This window comes from Mixophyes fleayi, chromosome 7, assembly GCF_038048845.1.
Source record: "Mixophyes fleayi isolate aMixFle1 chromosome 7, aMixFle1.hap1, whole genome shotgun sequence".
NCBI lineage: Eukaryota > Metazoa > Chordata > Amphibia > Anura > Limnodynastidae > Mixophyes > Mixophyes fleayi.
The window spans coordinates 37,530,447-37,549,902 of NC_134408.1; the positions used below are offsets into that span (position 1 = coordinate 37,530,447).

General features: G+C 41.7%; 1 protein-coding gene across 1 annotated transcript; it reads right to left on the minus strand.

The window, feature by feature from the left end:
* Window positions 1–5,262: 5,262 nt before the first annotated feature.
* SMIM10L3 (small integral membrane protein 10 like 3) lies at window positions 5,263–9,521 on the minus strand. The gene is made up of 2 exons (XM_075179681.1): window positions 8,964–9,521; window positions 5,263–6,770 (listed from the first exon to the last, which is right to left on the minus strand). The coding sequence occupies exons 1-2, from the start codon at window positions 9,144–9,146 to the stop codon at window positions 6,750–6,752; spliced, it is 204 nt and encodes a 67-aa protein (XP_075035782.1). The 5' UTR covers window positions 9,147–9,521; the 3' UTR covers window positions 5,263–6,749.
* Window positions 9,522–19,456: the final 9,935 nt, after the last annotated feature.

The window sequence follows — 19,456 nt, forward strand, 5'->3', positions numbered from 1 at the left end:
ATTAAAATCCCAGGGGGCCGTTGGAGGACCATATGGAGGCTGGATATGTAGGACTCCTTGCAAGAAGGTCCTGACATCCGGCATGTCCACCAGGCGCAGGTGAAAATATATCAAAAGAGCCGATATATGTACTGTCAGAGAGCCTAGACGAAGGCATCCTGGAGAAAAGCCAGAACCCATGTGAACCAAGAAATAGTGGTTCTGGTATTTAAGGATGGCTCACAGTCTTCAGGGACAGGTTCCATGGAGTTTCTGGATGTGGTTAGGGCTCTAAGAATTTGTCAGGAGGACATCAAAGATTTGCCGCACGGATTCGTTATTTGTTTTGTTTGACTCCTCAAAATGAGCATAGCCGGTGTCTGGACAATCGAATGCTAGGTGGCTTACTTCCACTATTAAGCAGGCTTATATCAGTGCTAACAGACCTGTGCCAGATCTGGGGGCGTCCTGGGTTGCACAAATTGGGGCCTCAGCTGACCAGTTGTGCAGAGCAGCCACGTGGTACTTGGTGCATCCTTTTTTTTTTTTTTCTTAAGATTTTATTTTTGTAAGGGTCAATAGAAAGTTACATTCTGTATAGCAATGTGATAAAAACAGTTGAGGAATACACATGCATTAAAACATATAGCGTCTTATTAGAAAAGAATATGGGTAAGGATGTTGACCTGATTTTTCAATAAGGAAAGCGGCAACTTCAGAGAGAGAAGTTTGACAGGAGAGTAAGGAGGGAAGGCGGCGTGGCGGACTGCCTGAGAATAAGAGAAAGGAAGAAGAGTAGAATCTGGAGAACAGATGGGAAGGATGAAATAGGGAACGAAAGAAAGGATCCAGATGGAGCAATGCTGTAGAATCACATAATGAAAGGAGTTTGGATTTGGAAGTATGAGGTCCATGGCGTCCAAACCGTATTAAATGATTTAGAGGTATTACGGTTTATGTATGTCATGTATTCCATTTGATAAATGTACCAATCTTACTGATCGTCTGCAATGTTGGCGCAATGGGCTGCTTCCAATCCGTGGCAATTTGACATAGGGCATCAGAAATTACGTGGCAAAACATTTTCATTTGATGTTTGATGGCCGATGGGATCCCGAGAGGAAGAAGGAAAAACCTGGGAGAAAGCGCGATGTCAAGTTGCAGTAGCTGTGAAGCGAAGTTCCGTCCAGAAGGGAGTAAGTCTGGGACATTGCCACCAGATATGGAGAAAGGACCCTTCTGCACCACAGCCTCTCCAACATGTGTTAGATGAATCTGGGAAGATTTTTTGCAGTTTGGTTGGAATCAAATGCCAACGATAAAGTTTATAAGCATTTTCTTTCAATTTAACACAGATTGAACTGGAGGCTGTGTTTGTTCTTATTTCCTCTCAGTCTTCGTTGTCTAATGTTCCTCCCAGGTCTCTTTCCCAAGCCCTCTCTTGAGAACCAGTCCGAATCGGCGACTCCGAGTTCCCAGTAAAGTAAGGAAATGAGACCTTTGGTAGAAGACCACTGGAGAGAAAGCGATTCGAAAAATGTCAATGGTCTACAACCTAAAGTTAATTTATTGGTAGAATGAACATTTCTTAATTGCAGGTATTGGAAAAAGTATGCGTTTGGAATAATAAGTTTTGTTCTTAAGTCATCAAAAGAGGGAAATGAAGGGTCTTTGGTGATATCGTTAAAGTAGCGTATATCTTTCAGCTTCCAGCGTTCAAAGGATGGAATTTATGCACCCTGGTGGAAATTTGGGGTTACCAAGAGTGGAATGATCAGGCTGGGAGCAGGAGCAAGTTAAAATGTCATGTTTGCTCGATCCCAAAGAGTTAATGAGTGGGCTACAAATGGGTGATGAGAAACGGACTGTGGGCGACTGGCGCGAGGGAGCTACAGGAGAGAGGATGCGGAAGAGATACCCAAGCTTTTTGCTTCGATCAAGACCCAAAGTCTTGGGTAGCTAGGAGAGTTCCATAACACACATTGGGCAAGTTGTGCCGCTAAATAATAATGTCTAAAATTTGGTACCCCTAAGCCACCACCCAGTACCGATCACTGTAGGACGAGAAGGCGGACTCTTGGGCGTTTTCTGCCCCATATAAATTGTGATGTGTGGTGTTGTAAAAATTTGAAAACATATGGAGGAAAGCGTAAGGCTTGAAAAAGATATAATAATCTAGGTAAGATTTTTACTTTGATTGAATTAATGCGGCCTATTCATGAAATAAAATGTTGGCTTCAAGATCAGATTTATTCTGGGAGAGTAATTTTGGGTAATTTGCTTGGAAAGGTTGACTATATTGTTTAGTGATGTGAATGCCTAAATATTTAATCTTTTTTTTGATGCCATTTGAAGAGGAATTGCTGAGTGAGGGATGATCTAATTTTATCTGTTAGGAAGAAATCGAGAATTTCAGTTTTTTGGGGATTTCTTTTGTATCGCGAGACGGCGCTGTAAGTGTTGATATCTGCAAGGGGGGTAGAGAGACTGTAGGGTCCGAGAGAGTCAGGAGAACATCGTCAGTATACAATGATATTTTGTGTTCAGATTTCCCAGTTTTAATTTCATGAATAGCTTCATTAGATTGAATGTTTGCAGCTAATGGTTCGACTAGAAGGGCAAAGATTAAAGGTGAGAGCGGGCAACCTTGTCTTGTTCCATTGGAGATTGAAATGGCGCAAAGCCACTTTGTGATAGTAACCGGAGTTCAAAGCTAAGTAAAGTCATCACCCAGACAGCCTCCTATCCGATACACTGTCCCCGGTTGATTTTCAAATAAATGAATTTGAAAAATCATGTCATTGTTGCGATGACAGATGAGAATTAACTGGGCAAAACCCCATTAATTAATAAATAGGACTCTAGTGGGGGTATTCAATTGTTCGTCCGGATGGCTAAAATACTCGCACTCTAAAAGTATTACCGTTAATACGGTAATATTGCGCGTAAATACCGTTAATACACTCGCTGGATTTCAGCGAGTAATTACCGTATTGACGGTAATAGTTTTAGAGCGTGAGTATTTTAGCCGTCCGGACGAACCCCCCTAGGTCTTTAAAACATATTTTGAAGTACTTTAGTCTGTTTTTCATTATAAATAAAATCAACAATTTCACTTAAAACTATAACCTTCATGCAGCACTCCCCTCATTGTCTGCTCCAATGTGTAAATGAATTTAAGTATTTGTAAACTAAGCTCTTTTCAGCAGTAGGTAGAATAAACATTAGTAAAGTAATCTGCCTCTCTAAATTTTTTTTATCATCTTCAACAGGGCAGACCATCAACACACACTTTTTTTTTAACTGTGTGGCAGGCAAATTGATATATCTACAATTCTGAGTACAATACACTTCAATTACAGTTTCTGGAGCTTTATTGGCCCAGTCAAGTCTAAGTAATAACATATCATTATATATTTAGAATGCCCATCTACAAAAACTGACTACTAAATGAACACAATGTTAGTTTTAAACATGAAACCACTCTTCAGACTAACCCTATATCCCCACATTTGAGCTCCCTACTGGAAATGGGTCTTTGGGACAGATTGTGTAGAACCACCTTTGGGTACATATTGATATGTTATTTTATTACTATACTTTGCGCAGCTCTAAGAAAGCCACTTCTAAAAAGGTACCTTCAGTTGTGTCACTGTTTAGAGGCCATCCAATAATAGATTTTCAGCTTATTATCAGGCCAATCACACGATAAACGACCATTTGGCCTGATATTGTATAAGTGTGTACGCTTCAAAGATTAACGATTATCTTTCCAAAGCACATTGTATCGTTTGATTTCATTTACAAACCAAATTAAAAATCTTGTTCATTGATGGAACGATGTTGTTCCAATTCTGCAGTCTGTATGCACTCAGGACCGGCAGTGTTCATTGATCTCTATGGAGTGTGCAGACTTTACGATCTTTTCAGTCAATTATGACAGATGAAGAGCACAGATCTGAAGGTAAATCTTGTAGAACATGTTTAATGTGTACATATGAATTGTTAACTATATCGCATCGGGAGAAATTTTCTGTAGTGTGTACCCAGCCTAAGGTCCAAGTTGTACACAAAGCTAATCATGCAAAATGACTTTCTGTTATAGGTATGTGGGAGCTTGGATTCCAAATATAGTAGGTGCTGACGGATAGGATATCCTTCAGTCTCTGCAGTTAGCCTACCCTACAGCAACTAAAACACTTACTGTAGGCACTCCTAGCACGGTTCCACTACTATCACCAACTGTTTCTGGTACTTCTATATTTAGAAAGTAGTATACTTGCCTTGTCATGCAATCGGTATGACCACAAACCACTTTGATTGGTGTCCTTGTCACATATAGCCTCCCAGTTGAGGCTGTAGTGTTATACTATAAACCCACTAATGACCACTGACTACAGCAGATGTGGGAGGAACCTCCAATTTGGGTATATTGCTCCCACATAATTAATATCTTGCATTTATATTTAAAATATGGGGGGAGGGAATTAACTTTAAAGTATTGGGAAGTATTAGACTTTAAAAGTTTACTAACGAAGGTAGATCTAGTCACATTCACACACAGATTATTTTTAATTAAATATGCAGGTAACTAAGTAGAACACCCTATGGCCTGAATGCACCATGGCATTGAGCACCAATTTTTCACAAGAAAGTCACTCAAAAGATGCCTGATTGATGGTGGTGACAAATTGTCTCAGGCGTCGTTCCAGAATACCCTATAAATAAATGTTCGATTAAGTTCTAATGACTGAGAAAGCCATGACAGATGGATTTCAGGATCATGGTCAGCATTTTGATACATGACCCTGAACATACTGGGATCTTCTTTGTTTAATGAAGGCATGAGTCATGCCCATATGGAAGTCCTGGCGTTCAATATGCGTGGTCCCCCTCATTTACCCAGCTGTTTCCATTGTTCTCTACGTATATTCAATATCACGCACCCTGTCAGGACCTGAATGGATGCCGAAACAGATATACTTCATGAGTATAAGAAACCGTTTCCTTCTATAGTGTTGAGAACAGCAGTAATAATATAAATGGAAAAGCAAGTCCTTCACCCCCATCCAAATAAGAAGTAATCTTTTAATACAGATAAATGTTTAAACCTGTGTATATACAGTGGGAATTATATGACAAGAAATAAGATCCAAGATCAGCATTAAGGATACATCAGGATAATACGTCATACACACAGCAAAGTAGCATCTTGTTTTGGAATTGAGGGTCATAAATTACGGCAAAAACATCACTGTACGGTCATAAAACACCATAACCACGTTCTCGTATTTTAACAATGGATCATTTATTTGATGGTGTAAACTTGCTATTCAAGCTTCAGATCATGAACAGATCCCAAAACAGTGTTTCTCTGGCAAACATCTGTAGCAGCATATACTATGACTTACACTATGGGAACCCCAACTGTCCAGAACGGCATTAGACAGAGGGAGGCAAGTCAGGCACATCGGTTTATAAAGCTACCTCCTCCCACACATAGAAAAAGGCACATCCTCTCTTCATTAGGACATTCATAGATCATAAATGACTAATAAATAAAAAAAAAAATGAACAAATATAGTGGTATAAAGTGTTTTTAACAAAAAAAAACAAAGTTGATATTTTCAATTCACACTTCTCAAACCTTTCACTTCAGCGTCTTTAGTGAAAAAGAATAATGTGGCAGTGAGACGATATATCATTTTTCATACATTCTCAAAACGTAAAATGAAGTAGTAGTAGTCAGGATTTTCAATGAAAGAAAAAGCCAAGGGAGAAGAATACTCTACTTGGTCGGCACCTGAGTTACTTGTGTCACATCTCAAACAGTGTTTTCCTTGTCCTGGAATTTCCAGCGCAACTCATAAAATTAAATAAAATGGATATCCAGATGGATCTGTGCCCACTGATCCTAAACATTCAGTCAATAGTTGGGTAAAATAAAATAAATAAAAGTATATTTTTAACAAAAAAAAATGTCCACAACATTTCAGTGCCAATATAGTAGAGTTGTACATGCAAAAAGAATGGAGATCCAAGGTTAGCACATTAAAGACAACTACTTGCACTAAAGCATGCCACAGATTTGCCAGCAAAACATGTATATGGACCAGAATTTTAAAAATGAAATCCTCTCGATTGGCACTCGGTTGTGATGACATTCCAGAAGTTCTCCTGTGTGAGTCCAGAACAAAAATAACAATCCCATTTTCTGGTGAGGTTCTCTGCACAAATAGTGTCAGATAGGATGCATATCTTTAAGTACTACAACATCTGAAGCTTTTCAAAACTAGGATGCTAATTTAAATATGAATGAGATGCACACAATTATCTCCAGAACGATAAATGTTCCTGTGGGCATTCATAGCAAGCTAACGTCACCAAAGCCAGTCCATGAGTATATTACTATAAATAGATATAAAAATGTAATTATGGATATAAAGGACTAAAACTGGGCTTATTATTAAGGAATAACCCCTACAATTATCAGGCTTAGGGAAAACTCTGTTTAAATGATATCTCCTGAGAACAAGAAATGAGATTTCCTTATGTAAATTAGTCAAAAGAAATTCAGACAACTTGCACATAGAAAAAGATATTTTCACAACTTTATGCTTCACATCTTGCAGCGAGGTATCTTCTTTATCTTGGAAACAAGCAGCATTTAAATCTTGTTTGCTACATGATGTACTAGACCATAGCCCGTCCATAGTTAGTGCATAAAAACAATCCAGTTACGATTCCCTTTTGCAGCAGCTATCTGGATACTAGTGGATTTCTATGTGAACCTGAAAGAGATTTGAATTAGTGTCAGTCAATGACTGGATGCATTAAAATATCTTAAGTTCTCAGGCTTTCATAAGTCTTGGCTACAAGTATCACCATAGTGGTTTGTTTTAATTCAAATAAAAGTTCCATAAACATTAAAAGCAAAATACAAGGTGGGAGTAAAGGTAAGAAAGTACATGAATAAAAAAAGCTATACAAAATTTTGATGGAGATGTTTCCAATAGTTAAAAGACTTATTTAACTTTATAAAAGGAGTTAGTTTGCGTTTTTAATCAAATGCATTTCCCAATTGAATCTCATTTCTCTGACCCAGGGTAGTAGAGAGCCTCAACCGAAGGAAAAAAAAGAACGCAGAGGGAGTATAAGTCAGTCTCATCTGCCCAAGATTACATTTGAAAGCGGCAGCGCAGTACTTATTGGCAAAAGGACATTCAAATATTATGTGCATGGGCTGAAGTGACAGCATGATGCAAATTTCCACTTAAATATTAAATTTCATGAGACATCAACCCTTCCCCATAAAAATACTTTGGTGATGGTTCCTCCCCTATATGTCAATATCCGGACCCTGCAGCAAAGTACTGTAAGTGGTCAGAGTTCCAGATGAGGGAGCCCCACCAAAAGATTCATATAGGAAAGGGTTGGTGGGTTGTTTAAATTAAATATTGAACCTTTTAAATAATTTTTGGTTCTAAAAAGCATGTAAACAGAACCGATACTAGAAACCATCGATTCTGGTGCTGCCATACCAGTTAGCTTTTTTACTTGCATTGCAGAACACTGCATATAGCAGTATCGTATTTTGGAATGCTACTTGCTCTGTTTTTTGCATTTGCAATATTTAAACAATGGAAAGCCTAAAATATAAACAAATAAATGCAAGAAAGTATAAATCAACACTTTTCATTTCATATGCATTATTACTAGTGTTATACTATGGAGTCTATCCATTTAAAACAGTGCAGTGACAATCATTATGCATCGCTGCAAATCGCAGTGATGCCTAATGAAGCACCGCTGTAATTCACCATGCCGGGGCTACACAGAGAGTCCCTGCACATTCCCCCTTCCAGCACAAACTCTCTATACTATTTACTGGCAGCCTAGTGCCGACGTTGAACGGAGGAAGTGCTATACACATAGCACTTCCACAGGTGAGGGATCCAGTGAAGCATCGGCTGGATCCCATAGAAAATGACAGGTAACGCCATGCCGAGATGGCGTTACCTTGCTGCAAACTTTGCCCTCCCCATATTAAACTATACGTTTCTTAATGGCATTAAGAGATGTTAAATGGGTTGTGGCAGGGAAAATCTTTGATTTCTCCTGCCATAAACCCTTCATAAATTGTGCGATGGACATTTTTACAGCAAAAACTGCTGTTTTCTCCGTTTTTGATGGTGAATCACATTCAAATAAATAGACCCCTTATCAGAGCCGTAACTAGGGCTGTGCGCAGGGCCGGATTAAGGGAATGGAGGCCCCTGGGCTAAGGGGCCCTCCATTCCCCGCGAGGCCCCCAATGTGAGCCGTCCGCCGCCCCCCCACCCCCCGCGAGGACCCCCCCAAGCACTTACCTGTCAGTGCAGTCCTCCGTCCCAGCGCGCTGTAAGCTCCTTACTGAGGAGATCTCGCGAGAGTTCATGAACTCTCGCGAGATCTCCTCAGTAAGCAGACTACAGCGCGCCGGGACGGAGGACTGCACTGACAGTACTCAGCAGCATCAATCGGGCCGGGGGCGCCCCCGCCCCCGACCGATCAATAATGCTGCTGAGGAGTTTGAAGGGCCCCCTGGATGCCCGAGGCCCCTGGGCTATAGCCCAGTTAGACCTCGGGTTAATCCGGCCCTGGCTGTGCGACAGGGGCGACCGCCCAGGGCGCAACGCTAAAGGGGGGCGCAATTTAGGAATATTTTAGGTTCATTTGGTTAAAATTGAGGGCTAGGGGGGCAGCATTTGTCTTTCTCACCCCAGGTGCTGGAATTCTAAGTTACAGCTTTGCCCCTTATATAAGAGAAATGTGAGGCATTACAAACATCCATATAAATGAACATTAAATGCAGCTAGACTGATCACAGGCTGTAATACAGAAGGTGGGTAATGATCACCCACCTTCATGCACACAAGATGGGCAGTATAGAAGGAGTGAAGGGCATTGGGTGGGATGGGGGTGACACCAGCTGTCCTCCTCACCTGCAGCCTGACGTTCAGCATCATGGAGGCGATGACATACAGGTAGGGGAACTTGATCCTCAGCCTCCAGGCTAGGTTGAAGAAGATGAGCAGGGTGCGGGTCAGGCCTTTGGAGAATACCCCATAGGAGCGAGCAGCGGCAGATTGGGAGAGCCAGGCTGCCAGGTCGGACATGGACGCCATACACCCACCGGAGCCGGGGGCAGGAGGATGCCGGTCACACGGAGGGACAGGAGCTGGTCATGTCAGGGGAGATTCGGGATCCCATTCACCGTATGACCCGCTGACCCGGAAGCTGCTCACCGGACGCCGCCTCTTACCCGGTACAACGGCCCGTGTCAGCCGGGCTCTGGGTCCGAAGTGTGAGACGGTAATACCCGCAGGAGGCTACGTCATAACCGCGAGCAGCTACGTCATACCCGTACAGTAACACGTGACGTGGTGAACGCTGGTATGTGACGTCACCCATGGCCTGCCACATCCTATATTACTGGGCTGGGTCTTAGTAATGTGAGGTTTGTGTCAGACATGGGGAGAGTGTGCTCTCCAGCTGCCCCATACTCTGATACCAGGCCCTCCAATTACTGATCCCTGCCACCCACAACCCAAACTCCTCATTTACTGTTGTAGTCACCTGTGCTAAGATAATTGGTGCTCACTGAGGCAGCCTTCTCATTAATTATTTAGTTCAGCACAGGTAACTGGAATAGTAAATTACGTGGAAATAATTGAGGGCATTTTGTACTGGGTGGAAAGGGCATATTATGTATGGTTCTGTAATACCAACCATAGGAAGTCATTGGCAAAATACAAAATGGTTGAGGTGTAGGCAATTTTTTTTATGTGGTGACATCACACAAACAAGTTGCACCTAGATGTTCACTAAAGTGCATGTGTCACAACAAAACCCACTTGGGCATGTGACATTTGGATAGGAAAGGGGTAATCAAAACAACCATTAAAAATAACCCCAAACAACACTCATTATTATAAACAAAACAGCCACCACTAAGATTTTGTTCATAAACGGACAACCTTTGGAACTCTTAAATTAATCTGACTTGTCCCAAAATCCAATCACATCTCAATTTAATCTGAGTTACCGTAAGACTAACACTTCTCTGCATAAATGTAGCGTCACAAAAGGCAAGACCATCTGACACATGAATTTTCTGAGTACACAATGACAGAACATTAGTAAATGGTTTTTAAAATGAGAAAAAGAAAGAAAAGAATGGTTGCTAATCTTCAGTGCATGCTCAGGACACTATGGGGCCCATTTATTAACAGAGTTTTGCACTGGTAATTATCATCTGTCATCACAATGATGACCTCACATACCAATACCTGTAGTTCAGGTCCCCTCTGAACATATAGGGGACCTGAACTACCTTCTCCAGTATTCCCATATATAACCTTCTGGGGATACTGGAGAAGTCCAGGGGGCACCAATATATTTTATTGATGATTGATTATGCAACTCGATATCCAGACTCGGTTCCCTATCCAAAAAGAGACGGCATGGTGGAGTGCTTATACTGCAGATTAAATCACATCTGAGGAAAGCTATACTGCAGGAGAAAAAATATTGGGGCACACTTATCACATATTTGTTGTTTGCCATCTGTGAGGTACTTCAAGCCTCAATAGGGTTTAGTCCTTTTGAGTTATTGTTCGGGAGACAGCCAAGGGGTATCTTAGATATGTTGAACGAAGACTGGGAGCAGCAAGACCCCAGAGAGCCAAATCTGGTACAATTTGTGGCCCAAATGTTTGAGAGGTTGGGAAAGATAGGGCCTATTGTACAACAACATGTAAAAGAGGCTCAGGAACAGCAAAATAGAAGTTATGATAAAACTGCTGTAGTTCGATATTTCAATTCTGGAGACAAGGTCCTGGTCCCAACACAGTAAAGCAAACTTTTCGCCCACTGGCAAGGTCCGTATGAAGTCCTAGAGACTGTCGGCCCTGTCAGTTACAGGGTCCGTCAATTGGAGGGGAGAAGGAAATAACAAATATACCACAACAATCCTTAAACCTTGGTACGATGAGGATCTCGGTTAGTGGATACAGTCATTGAAAAGTCTGAAGTTCCCAACAGACTGACTAAATGAAATGCTGGAACAGGGATGTCTTCTCTCCCATACCTGGGAGCACTATTTTAATTGAACACAACATTGTCTCTCTGTCGGGCTTTGTTGTAAAGCAGAAGCCGTACTGCAACCCCCAAAGCCAGACTGACTAAGGTGAGAAAGAGATTGAGGAATCTATTAGTGAGTGGAACAGCCCTATTGTGCTTGTCCCAAAACCCAATGGGAGTATTCTGTTTGATGCATATACAGCCGCCATACCCGCCGACACAAAACAGTGATAACAAATAAATAAAAACACTAATAAAGCTTAATTCCCCCCCCCCCCATCAAAACACATGAAAATATGGCAGACACACCAAGGGTTAAAGCATTAAGAAGAAAAAAGGTGTGCCCCCCCCCATCCCAATCAGATTAACCCTGGTGCTGGTACTAGCAAAATCTGGGGGACAAAAAGCATGGAGTCTCCCCAATTCTACTAGAACCAGCACTAGGCTTTGACAGCCGGGGCTGTTGGCACTATAGCAGGGGAGCACGCAAAAAAAAAACAACCATTCGCTAGGTCTATTTATAATCATGGGTTTCTCCACCCGGTCAGAGGGAAAGGTTAAAAGAGACCCAGTGGCTGTCATTTCTTTATTATGCAACGGGAGTTTCTGACTAGGCGCTAGTATATGTCGTCTGAGTTGGGTTTTTTATTTTGCCAAGTATGTTCTGGAGGATTATGTGGGTTTTACAAGCTGCAAGAAAAGAAGATTTTTACAGGCTTGGAATAATTTTAATGTTTTTTTTTTATTTACTTGGACAGCCACGGACCCTGGGAATGTTTTTTGGGGGTATTTGGTTAAAGCTTACAAGATTTTATTCTTTACAGAGCTTACAAGATTGGATCCCTTACAGGTGAAGAATCTGGATGTTGGTATTACTTTTTTTTATTTTTAATAAATTTATTGATAAAATGAGCTGTCTGGTTTGTTTTAACTTTTGTAGCTTGATAAATTTACCCCCAGGATTGCCTTTGTTAAATGCGGCATATGTGTCTGAAGCTTCCTTAAGATTGCTACAAGTGTGCTTAGAAATGCTGAAGTGCAATTACTATGTGCAAAATGTGTTACATTAAGTATTGGACAAGACCCAAACTCTTTTAAGGAAGCAACTGGAATTAAAGTGCAACAAAAACAGACGTGAGTAGTCTTAGAAACAACAATATGCAGCAGGTAAAGTGCACTTTTTAATCTTGGTTTTGTAACACTTCATTGTGGCTTGTGTTAAACTGAATAAGCTTAATCAGTTTAACCCCTACCTTTCTGATCTCCCCTTCACTGTCTCTATATCTAACTGCTGCTCCCCTTCCTGTATCTCTCTCCTAAGACTTTGCGCTCAGCCCTCTGTTCTCACTCAACACCTCTTACGCTCTTTTGGCCTCAGCTACCACCTCTATGCTGATAACACCCAAATCTACCTTTCCTCTCCTAACCATTCTCCTTTTCTGCATGTCCATCTGTCCAACATGCATTTCTACCATCTCCACCTGGATGTCCCCAAGCTACCTCAAACTTAATATGTCCAAAATGGAGCTCATCATATTTCCCGCTACTAATGTCACTACCCCTCTCATCGCCTCCCTCGCGGTTGACAACATGCTCTCCCCTGTTCCTCACACCCACTGCATTGGTGTCATCATCGACCATCCTTAGATATATTCCACACATCCAGTCCCTCTTACAGTCTGGTCGTCCCCTCTGTCATACCATAGCTAGAATACACCCTTTATCACTCAGGATGTAACCAAAGCCCTGGTCTATTCTCTTATTGTCTCCCGCCTTTCCTGCCGCATCCTCCTCCTCTGCACCACTCTGCAAATCCCTTCACTGGCTCCAATTTCTCTCCAGAACTCAATTTAATCTGTTCAACATCATCTACAAATTCCTCACCAACTCTTCCCCTCCATACATATCTGACCTTATCACTAGATACACCCCAGCTCAACCTCTCCGCTCCACCTCTGACCTGTACCTCTCCTCCCATCTAATCACCACTGCTCACTCCCGCCTCAAGACTTTTCCTGTGTGATTCTCTGCCTATTGCAGCATTCACTGACACCAGGCACCAGGACAGATATCCTAATAGTTTGGTATGTCCCTTGTCAGCGATATTTCTCCTACTGTACATATAACTGAACATTTTACTATTGTTGGCCTTATTAAATGGCCACATGATTTCTGCTGGGCATACTAATGGCCATCTTACTACTGCTATGCATGTCACTACCAATGGTCAGGGGTGTATAATTGCCCATATTAATACTGCTGAACATGTTATTGGCCAAAATTACTATTGCTGAGCAATTCCCTATTGAATATATTACTCGCTATATTACTACTGCTGTGTATGTTACTAGGTATAGTAGTGTGAGGCACTGCTAGTTATAGTGTGCAGAATACTGCAGGCATAATATGCTATCATTGCATTAGGCAAGTAGATAATGAAAACAAAGGTATGTTTTAACTAATATTAGAATAATTTCTCCCACGCCCATCAGTGTTTGTATTATTGTAAAATACAGCCCAGAGGCTCAATGGTTTCAGATGTCTATGTAGTGCTATCTTGTCTAGACTACAAAACAGGCAATATCCCAACCATAGTGCAATACTTATTTATTAAGTATCTACCAAATTATGCAGTGTTTTACAGATAATAGTGTAATCATTCACATCAGTCTCTGCTCCATTGGAGTCCATTTAGAAGTCTAAATTCTCTTCACAATATTTTATCAGAAGACAAATAACCTACCAATATGTTTTTGGACTGTGGGAGGAAACCAGAGTACAGTCGCCCATATACGGGAAGAACATACAAACTCCACACATAGGGCCCTGGTCAGAATTCTATGCCTTACCCACCCATGTAAATTTAAAATAAGAAAATATGAAAATAAGACCAGGGGGTAAATGTATTCCAGCGGGTTTGTAAAGTGTAGATGTTGCCTATAGCAACCAATTAAATTCTAGTTATCATTTATTTAGCACATTCTACAAAATGACTTCTAGAATCTGAATAGTTGCTATATTATCGCCCTATCTCACTACTCCCCTACGCCTCCAAATTACTCGAGCGGATTGTCTGCAGCCGCCTCGCCAAACACCTCTCTGACTATTCCCTCCTTGACCCTCTCCAATCCGGCTACCGTCCCCTCCACTCCACCGAAACTGCCCTGGCCAAGGTTACTAATGATCTCCTATCGGCCAAGTCCAAGGGTCACTTCTCCCTACTTATTCTCCTTGACCTCTCCGCAGCCTTTGACACCGTGGACCACCCCCTCCTGCTGCAAACCGTTCTCTCTCTTGGCCTCTCTGGATCTGTCCTTGCCTGGTTCACCTCATACCTTGCTAACCGCTCCTTCTCTGTATCTACGTCTGGTTCTTCCTCCTCCCCCTACCCTCTCCCTGTAGGCGTCCCGCAGGGCTCTGTTCTCGGCCCTTTACTCTTCTCGCTCTATACTTCCTCCCTTGGTGCTCTCATCTCCTCCTTTGGTCTTCAGTATCACCTTTATGCTGACGACATTCAACTCTACATCTCTTCTCCTGATCTTTTCTCCACCCTCTCTCGGGTATTTGACTGCCTCTCCGCCATCTCCTCCTGGATGTCCGCGCGTTTTCTTAAAATCAATATCTCCAAAACGAAACTCATTGTCTTTCCTCCGCCCAGACTCCCATCCCACCATGACCTCTCTATTGTCGTCAACACCACTATCTCCTCTGTCACCCAACTCCGCTGCCTAGGTGTCACCCTCGACTCCTCTCTTTTGCCCCCCACATTCATTTCCTTGCCCAGTCCTGTCGCTTCCAACTTTGCAACATCGCCCGCATCCGTCCCTTCCTCTCTCAGGATGCCACCAAAACTATCATCCACGCACTCATCATCACCCGCCTGGATTATTACAACCTTCTCCTCACTGGCCTCCCCCACTCCCATCTCTCCCCCCCTCCGCTCTCTACTGAACGCGGCTGCAAGACTCATCTTCCTCTCACGCCTCTCCTCCTCTGCCTCCCCCTACACTGGCTTCCCTTCCCCTATAGAATCCTCTTCAAGCTCCTCACCACCACTTACAAGGCTCTCTCCCACTCTACTGCCCCCTACATCTCTAACCTCCTCTCCATACACACTCCGGCCCGCTCCCTGCGCTCAGCCAATGACCGCCGCCTCTCCTCTCATCACTTCTTCCCACTCCAGAATCCAAGACTTTTCCCGTGCAGCCCCCCTTCACTGGAACGACCTCCCTCGTTCCATCCGTCTCTCTCCTACTTTGTGCTGCTTCAAATGTGCACTGAAAACTCGCCTCTTCCGCAAAGCCTACCAACCATCTACTTAACCCCTCACCTCCGCCACTCGCTCTCCCCTCTCTCTTCTGGCTCCCCTTGTGCCTGTTTCTGTCTAACCTCCTTTAGGATGTAAGCTCACATGAGCAGGGCCCTCTTCCCTCCTGTCTCCTCACCTGTTCTTCTGCTCCGTGCTTATTGCAGCAGCCTGCCTGGAGTTTCTGAAGTATTGGTACTTTTGTTTATTGTTCTGTACCGTTTCACCCTGTATAGTCTACTGTTTGTACTGTGTACGGCGCTGCGGAAATCTTGTGGCACCTAACAAATAAATGATAATAATAATATAGGCAACATCTCCACTTTTTAAACCCGCCAGAAACTTGAAGCTTGATACAATTGTATAATAACGATTCACACAACATTTACCCTATGGCTCTAGGCAAACGTTAAATGTAAGACACGTAAAAATTCATAGGTGGTGGTGATCACCATCTACTTCCCTTTTGACTGCTAAAATGGTACTTGGGGGGACAGCGCTCATAGTTCTCCTTAAACTTTCCATGTCAAAATAAAACTTGACACAAACAGTAAGGAAAACTGATCCAGATAATTTGAGATGTACAGTACCTTAAAAGTTAGAGTGTCACGGACAATCTGACAGTTTCCTGTTGATAACAACCAGAGCTGGAGAAAAACAGCATGTAAAATAATATAATATAGTCCTGGCTGTCTCTCAAGTACCAAGAAAAAAGGAACAACAAAATAACATGTTTTGTATTTTTTATTCTAACAATATTTTCTATTCTGCTAAAATGGTTGATCACATAATTCATATAGTTGAATTTATGGTTGCTCAGATACATAAAATGATTCTTTTTTTTAATTTAATTTGGGTTGACTAATTTTGGATGACTCTGCACTTGTAAGCATACAGTAAGCTTCTTAACTATTTTTTTATTCTGAGAAATAAATAAGTGCTAAGATAGAATGAAATGTATTAGCACCTATAAATATTGTTATCACATTATATATTGTATAATAAATCTATTACAGTAGACATGGCTTCGACATATTTATGAAAAATGGTTATCTATGGCTTGTTTATCCAACCCCAGGAAAGTCCTCCATGTCTGGCACGTTTAGATATTTTTTTAAGGATGTCTAGTATTCTCTCTTCTCATACAAGTCATGTGAGTCGGTACTCTCAGTACTATTCAGAGTGCATTGTGTTTTAATCATAGTTGCCCATTCTCCTGGAATGTTCAGGAGTCCTGAATTAGGGAGAGACCTCCTGGACTCCCCAGAGAGCAGGCAATACTCACGCATAGTTGCTTACCTGCCTGCAAGGTTGGCGAGGATGTGCTGTGATTATGTTATAAAGCCATGCTCACCTCAGTAAACTAGGAGTAAGACCTAAAGGCTGTGTGTGATATCTTAAAGCTTATTTGCCTATATGAACTAGACATCAATTGTTCATCCAATATGAGCCTTTAAGATATCTTTAAGCACTAGGGGGTAAATCTATCAATCTGAGAGTTTTCTGGCGGGTTTGAAAAGTGGAGATGTTGCCTATACCAACCAATCAGATTCTAGCTGTCATTTTGTAGAATGTAGTAAGTAAATGATAGCGAGAATCTAATTGGTTTTTCAAACACACTGGAAAACTCTCAGCCTGATACATTTACCCCTAGGTGTGGATTTTCCCTGCATTTCACCTTTCCAATATTGGTAGTCGCTAGGTCTATAACATTAATGTGCAAGTATATAAGGTTGAAGACGTATTTAGGGTTTGATGTCACAGTGCACCATCTAAAGTAAATTGTTTGTCTTTGGGACTTAAGCGTCTTAGAATTTTGTTAATATAACTTGTCGCCTGAAGTCACCTGAAAATAATGGTATTAATGTAATGGAGTATTAAGCTTGTAAATGGTCGTAAGTAAAAGGTTTTAGTGTGTTTGTATCTAAAAACTAATAAAGAAGATATAACCCTTGATCGCTTCATGTTTGAAAAGTTATTTTTGTTTTAAAAAGTCACTCGAGTTGAATGCATGGATTAGAGGACACACAGACATGGAGAATGTGAAGCTTGCTAACAAAAAAGCTGTTCTCACCCCTCGTCAAATGCAGTTTAAATTTGAATATACTTTTTTGTTTATTTCCAGCACGCTAGACATTCTGATTTTGAAAAAACAGGTTCTAAACTATTTGTCTGTCTCTTAAGATCAATAATAGGAATTGCTATAAGTCTGGCCACATGCACGCAGAAGAAATTGGCTGTGTGTGGCTTCATCATGCCAGATCCGATACAGTTGGATCAGATTTAGACCAGCAGGGAGTAAACCTGGATTAGCCAATGACCTCTTTCTGCAGATCTGTGAGGCTACTAGCTGTTTTCATTAGTGGATCAATTTAGCTTTCACTTGCATAATTAAAGTGCTCTCAGATCCAGCCATTCGGCGATGAGATGGATCTCATAGTGTAGAGCCAGCTTTAGACTTTATACCGTAAATAATGTCAGTGGCACTGTTTAGAAAGATCCATGAAAAAAATGGTTACAGCAGAAATAAAGTCTTAAATATTATGTTTGGTTTTTTTTTACTAGCTAGGTACATTTTTATACATAGGTCTTGTAAATGGGGTTAGACATTCAGCAATTGTTGTTTCGTAAGATACGCATGTACTGTGCATGTGCACCAAAAATGCATGCATCCGTATATAGAGATCATTGACTAGAGTCCCCTTACGTCTGGAGTGGTGGAGGGCAAGTGTACCCTGAGTACAGTAAAGGTGCGTTTAAGTAATTGCATTAAATTATGTTTAGACACACTTGTCAGGAGTCTTAATGATACACAATGATTATGGCTATCAGCAGCACTCTCTAGTCACTCCGGATTGGCTAATTGCATATTGACCTTACAGTTAATAAATCATTAGCGTTTTGGCTATATTATACCAAGTCGCAGCCGTGTACTCACATTCCTTAATTGACAATTCAATTTGGACGACTGCAAGAAGAAGATTCCCATTTGATGTTAATGGGGTAAACAACAGATGTGGTGGTATTTGCATTTAATTAATTTCATATTGATAATATAACAATATTATTGTCACGGAACCAGGTGGGAGATGGTAGCTACTTGGCAATAATTTGCACTATTGAGCTAGGAGGGGCAGAGTCTGAGGCACTGCTGGTATTCACCAGGGACCCCCGCAAGGAGGTATGGGTTTCGCTGCGTAGGACGCGCAGGTCACGGTTCTCAAAGTCAGTTACTGGCAAAGTATGTAGGTGAAAAGAGAGGTCAATGGTCCGAGTTCAAAGCCAACCGGGAGTGAAGTACCAAATGGTGAACCAAGGTGGAGTCAGGGAAAGCCAGAAGTCAGGCGAGTGCCGCAGGACAGAATCATGATCCAGAAGAATAGTCAAAGCCAAGCCAAAGGAACAAACCAAAGGATCAAACCGAATGCAGGAGCTGAATAGAATAGCAGGAACAGGTAGGAATTGCTGGAGCTAGGTAGACCTAATACTCAGAGTCTCCTTAAATAGAGGACTAAATTGATACCTCCGCCGGTCAGGGACGTCACTGACCGTCACTGCAGCTTGGAATTGCCGGGCAACGGGATGTGCAGAAAGACGCCTGGGGAGAGGCGTCCGTCCCTGCGCAGCTAGGTAGACGCAGGGACAGCCCCTGACAATTATCTTGTGTATATGACACGTCATTACATTATTATATTGTGTACATATATATAGTAATGTGACTTTAGCATGTACTACTAGCACTGTCAAACCACATATGTACAATATTGTGGGATGTAAGTTTATACACGTGTACTACTGATGTACTGCTAGCACAAATACCACTGTTTTTCAGCTAGATGCATCTTGAGTTACGTCCATTTCAACATAGCTATAAAGGTAAGTTTTTCATGTGTAGGCTTTTTCTGAATACATTCTCATCGACGTCCGTCCTAAACAAGGATGAAATTATAACACAATATATGCACAAATATAAGAGAGGTAGTGCTTCTTACAGCTTAATATGCGGGATATGAATAGTATATTATGTAGCATTGCTGTTTAAGTTTC